This window comes from Vigna unguiculata, chromosome 5 (assembly GCF_004118075.2).
Source record: "Vigna unguiculata cultivar IT97K-499-35 chromosome 5, ASM411807v1, whole genome shotgun sequence".
Lineage (NCBI taxonomy): Eukaryota > Viridiplantae > Streptophyta > Magnoliopsida > Fabales > Fabaceae > Vigna > Vigna unguiculata.
The window spans coordinates 23,767,970-23,773,753 of record NC_040283.1 but is presented as its reverse complement, the minus strand read 5'-3'; the positions used below and the strand labels follow the sequence as shown (position 1 = coordinate 23,773,753).

The 5,784-nt window shown below is 36.1% G+C and overlaps 1 protein-coding gene across 2 annotated transcripts; it reads left to right on the top strand.

Annotated features, from left to right (window-relative positions):
- The first annotated feature begins 705 nt into the window (after positions 1-705).
- Positions 706-3,950, top strand: LOC114186312 (CASP-like protein 4A1). Of its 2 annotated transcripts, XM_028074369.1 has the most exons (4): positions 715-864; positions 991-1,774; positions 1,863-1,998; positions 3,520-3,950. In XM_028074369.1, exons 2-4 carry the CDS (start codon positions 1,152-1,154, stop codon positions 3,706-3,708), a joined length of 948 nt encoding a protein of 315 aa, XP_027930170.1. In that variant the 5' UTR covers positions 715-864; positions 991-1,151; the 3' UTR covers positions 3,709-3,950. The 2 variants fall into 2 exon arrangements, with proteins under 2 accessions (XP_027930169.1, XP_027930170.1); XM_028074368.1 differs by having other exon boundaries at positions 706-1,774.
- Positions 3,951-5,784: the final 1,834 nt, after the last annotated feature.

Sequence of the window (5,784 nt, the reverse complement as noted above, 5' to 3'; positions counted from 1 at the left end):
TCTCAAATCAAAGAGAATTTTTGCATGATCCATATGGTTCTCTTCCAAGCACTCGTAGAGGGTTACCACTTGACTTACCATTCTTCTTGTAGTGACCATAAGGTGTCTTAAGATTTCTCGGTTTCGCGGTGGGCGCCAAAATGTTCTTTCAAGGATCGATTAATCTTGTGACACCTAAAGTTTTGCTACATTTTCTCTATATACTTTAGTCTTCCCAATTATCTCAGTATTTCCAGTCTTTTTGGTCTCATATGTTTCTTATACTCCTGATCTTGTCGGTGTGTCAGAGTTAATTATAGAAGACACTCTGACGATCAAGTGAGTTTTCGGTTACATAATTATATGCATTCAATGCTTTATTTATGAACCACCTACCTCTTACCTAGATATGGGCCAAAGCCTTTCCTTGGTTATTGTGAAGACCCAATTATTCTCTAATAATGCTTTGATTCTAAGGTAATATGTTGAGTGCGTTAACTATCTTTTTAAACTACCACTATCATAGTTTGTTCTTGGCATAGTTGTATGAGGTGTTGTATAGGCCTTTGTTTTGTGTTACCGGAAGATCCGACAACACACAACATCTGCGCATAAGATGAGTAGCACTCGGTGCCAGATGCTTGACTCCGCTCTCGTTGCCGATTATACAAAGACTTTGTTGTGTAAAGAAATATTATCTTATCTGTATCTTTAGTGTTGGCACCGTATAGTACATATGCCAAGCAGTGGTATTCATTATATTTTTGTGTTCATTTTACTCAGATTTCTAGATTGGAAAACTAGCACCCTAAGCAATTTTGCTAGTAGACATCATTAATTCACCCAGTGGGACAACGTTGCCTGAATTATAGAGACACTTGCAATGTAATTGATTTACTTATTATGTATTGGCCTAGTCCGTCAATCTTTTATTGTATGTTTTTTCTTCTATTGAATTCTTGCGTTACAAATGATCCTTACTAAAGGCTAATTGTGTTGTGAACATGTTAGAGATGATAATCAACATGGTGAGGTATTAGCACTACGAAAATTTACTGAGAAAAAAACAGTAAATTAGTACTTTCCCACTGGGAGAGGTGTAAGTCGCTTGAGGGTTAGAGATTTCTTTTCTAAACCCAACAAATGAGTGAGAAAGATCAGCCGAAAAAGAAATGAAGAAAGAGAACTTAGAAGAAAAAGCAACGGAACCAACCGAAAAGGTTTCAGGGGACACACAAGAAGCACAGGACCCAGAGCAAAAGAGAAACGAAGAAAATCAATTCTACTCTGTTTCGGAACCCTCACCATCCATCACTGTCAGTTCTCCTTCCCTCCGAACCCACAAATCCCCTTCGCCGCCACTTCATTCTCTCACCGATTCGCCCATCTCCGATGGCCACTCCTCCCCGCACCCTCAAAAGCAGCCACCCGAATCGTCATCTGACTCGTCGATTTCGGACGGCCACTTCTCGATCGCCGACCAGCATCTCTCTCCGCCGGTGGTTACGGCTCATCGGTTCCAAGTGGAGCACGCGGTGGTGACCAAGGTCGATCTTGGTGCCGAGGAGGGTTTCGTAAAGGACGTCGAAGAAGCCACCGGAGCCGCCGGTAATCGACGACTGAGACCGGATGTGTCTGGTTTGTTAAAGACGAAAAAAATCGCGTCGTGGAGCAAGCTCTTGTTGGGTCTTCGAATAACCGCTTTTGTTTTCTGCTTGGCATCTTTCTCGGTGCTGGCCGCTGATAAGAAACGCGGTTGGGCTCTCGACTCTTTCTATTTGTACAAGGAATTCAGGTAGTATATTACTGAGGTCGATCTAGCTAGTTGTTTATGTAATAACGAGTTAAGGGGTTGGTTTTATATCTTGTGTTTGATTTTGCAGGTATAGTTTGTCAGTGAATGTGATTGGATTTATGCATTCTGGGCTGCAGATTTGTGATCTGTGGCGGTACTTGGCTACGGGAAAGCACGTGGTGGATCACCAGCTATGGGGTTATTTCACTTTTGCACTGGATCAGGTAAAGCTATTACTCTGTTCTCTTTGATTTTAATGGTGTTTTATCTACCAACTAGTTCACTATCGATAGAAGCCTCGCTTGGCTTTTGAATTTATTCAATCAGAAATTTTGTTGTGTTGCTTGGTGCTTGCGTGATTTGTGCTCGATAATGATGATAATTGAATGATTTGAGGAACCACAACCGAAGACTATTGTTCAGTTGAGTTGACGGGAGTGGGAGTTGGGAATATTTGTTTGTGAAAACTAATAATCAATCCTGTGAGAAATGTAAAGTATAACACCTTTCGGACACCTTTTTACTCTCTTTCCATGTTTTGTGTTGTCGTTTGCTTTCTTAAAGTTGGTCATTTGTCTTATTGATTTTTTAATTCATACCCCATCTATACTTTTCTTTCTTGTTAGCTGTCTTACAACACAGTTTGCTAAAATCAATTTTGGGTTGTCTGAAGTCGAACTTTACTATGATGGTAAAATGTTCAGTAAAAACAGTGGAATGGGACAACAAAAAGTTATGTCCTTTAATTTTGGAGTATTTATATATCTTCAATAATTAGTCCTTCAATTTTGAGTTGAGTTTGTTTCAAATGAGTTATTGTAATTTGAAAAAAAAAAAGACTTGATTTAGACCCTCGACTCAAATGTTTTATTATGTACATAAAAGTCAGCTTGAGTAATTCGAAGTAGGCTGATGATAAGAATGCAAAATCGAATTAGGTTGTTATGCAAACAACTTATAATTGTAAGTCATCTAAGCAAAATCCTTAATGATATTAAGGGAAAAGGACAAGAAGAAGCATTTTTTATTTTCAAATTACAAGGACTAAAAGGGTCAATTTTAAATTTGAAAGACCGAAAATAAAGTTACTCTAAATTCGAGGTAGTCTGTTATTTTTTTTATTGTTTAAATAATGAAACTCAATTTGAGACTAAAACGCTCACTTCAAACAATAGTAAGGGTTAAAATTTTAATTCTTGAGTTTCAAAAAATTTGTAAATTCCGATATTACAAAACGTCATGTAATTGATTTTCTTACAGAAGAATTTTAAAACTTAATTCTTTCAACACGTTATTTCAACTGCAATAAGTTTGTTTGGAAAGCCATTAGAGCAGCATTGAACAGAAATATTGCACTTTTCAATGCATTAACGAAGAAGTATTGTCAATAAAATAGAAATCCAAACACATACTACTTGTTTCAATATGTCAACTGTCTTTATAGCAAATTTTGGTTCAAAGGTAACCAAATAAAAATCACCTCACTGCTATAGAAATGGACTATACTGTATACATCCATTCTTGTTTTTTCACCAGCAAGAAATAAATGATGGTGGTAGTATTAACCTTACCATAATGAGTGCTGATTTATGATTTTTTTGTCTCACTTCTAGAATGAATATTTATTAAAAGGATGGCTAAGATTATAGGCTAAATGCTCACTTCTACTCTAGACGTTCTAATTGAACTTATAATCGTTGATTATAAACCTTACCAGTTGCTGAAGTTCTGGTTTTAAAATGCAGATATTGACATACCTTCTTATGTCATCATCATCATCGGCTGCCACTAGAGCTTATGACTGGATATCCAATTGGGGCGAGGACAAGTTCCCCTACATGGCAAATGCATCTGTGGCTTTGTCTTTGGTTGCTTTTGTGGCCTTTGCCTTGGCCTCTCTTGTCTCAGGTTCTATCATTGTAAGATTCAGATAATATATACATACATATACAGTGTGTGAGATGTGCAAACTCTGTCTGCTCCACTAGATTAAATTTTATCCTTTGTTTGGAAATTGTGCTATATTTTCGGCAAGCATACTCACTTTGTACAGAAAGGGAAATTCTGTTTGTGTTAATTTTGTTTGTATGGATACAGGTAGATCAGCTTGTGGAACTGGCATCTATATGAATACTCACTTTGGAATTTTAATGAAGATGGTGTTTTATTTAGATTACTTTAATTGGGTGGTTGGTAGATTTTCTCACATTTTAGCGATTTACAGGCACCACGGGCGCATGTAAGAAAAGAGTGAGCATGTGTGAAATGTAACAAGTATTTTGATTAAATTAATTCACTATATTTTAAATTTTAGAAGAACTTTTCATGAAAATACGAAAATAAAATACTCATAACACAGTTTTAAACCGTACAAGATCTTTTATTAGTAGTGAAATTTTACTACAAACAAAACAGAAATAACATAGAAGGAATAACAGTAAAAAGTTATGAATTCTTAAAATAAAGATATGAATCATAAGAACATAGATATGATCGTGCTTTAATTGAAAGGCAACGTTTTAAATCAGTAATAAATGTTACTAAATTTTCTAAACCAACAAAACACTTCAAGAAGAAAATTGTTCGTGTTTAGTCAGCAAGCGAAAGTAGAGATAAATTTCATATATATGCTATCGATGTAAGACTCACTTCTTTTGTCCTATGTAAGATATTTTGTAAGATCTGAACAATTTAAAGAATTAAATAAATAATTATTTAATAATAAATGCGGGTACTGAAAGTTTTTATGGTATTAAATGCTAACTTCCATGATGTGGAAAAGTACTAGCTCAAATGATTGAGAATACTTAATTGTATACTTAATTGTGTGAGAGGACTTGAGTTGAGTCTTATGTATACCAATTGTGTGTTATTTAATTTTGTTGTTTTCTTATGATTTGTTTGAGCGTGATAAGAGGGTATAAAACTCTAGATTTATATAAATTATCATGAAACATGATTTGGTTGAATTGGTTGTGCACTTGCTTTGAAACTTGATGGTTGTGTTTTCAAACCTTGGCTTAAGCAAAATAACTTTCTTTTTACTAAAATCAATTTTTGGCATGAAGGTGAAAGGACACCAAAACCCTAGCTACAAATAGGCAGCCAAGAAAGGCCGGAAAGACCACTCCTAATGAGCCTTGAATGTCAATTTATTCTTCCTTAATGCCAAATTCGTTTTTTCTCCATCAAGTCTCATTAAGGCAAAAATTTAGTGGGAATTGGGAGGGAGAGAGAGTGCTTAGGAGTCTAGCAAGGTGTGAGTATTGAGGGGAGAATGATTCTGAGCGTGTGGGCTGAATTGGGAGACTAATTGCAGTGGTGTGAAGCTAACCTAAGGAAGTCACGTTGCCAACACCAAAAGAAAGGAGATTTTAGCATTTGTCAATTGAACAAGGAATATTCAGGTTAAGGGAGTTCTATTTTGTGTTTTGTATGTTAAATATATGATTTCGTGCTAAACTTGATGAATGGTGTGTGTCTTTCTACGTTTTCGTTTGAATTTCGTTGTGTTTCTGGAAAATTCCAAAAACCGCCTGGTGGTGTTGAGGGAGCCCGCCAGGCGACGCATGCTCTAGAACCTAATTTTGGGTTTTCTCTATGAACCGCTTGGCAGTTACGTGCTGCCCGCCAGGCGACACATGTTGGCTCACCTAGTTGCTATGTTTACTGGTGTTATGTGATGTTGATGGTGCTTGGTTGTAATCTTTATATCAATTTATAAACATTTACATGTATGTACATGACGAAAATTGTATGAATTGGTGCAATAATGAATGAATCCTGACCATGGTTGGGAATTAGGGTTCATGTGGAAATTGGTAATGATGAAATATGTTTTTTGTTTAGGATTGAAGTATTGTTTTCATGAAAATGATATTAAGATGGATTAGCATGAACTTGAGTGAATTTGAACATTAAAATCATGACACGAACTATGCTAGAAGTGTGAATTGGGTTTTTAGGGTGCATACAGGTGTGGAAAAATCTAGCCAGAGGCCAGTTTTGGA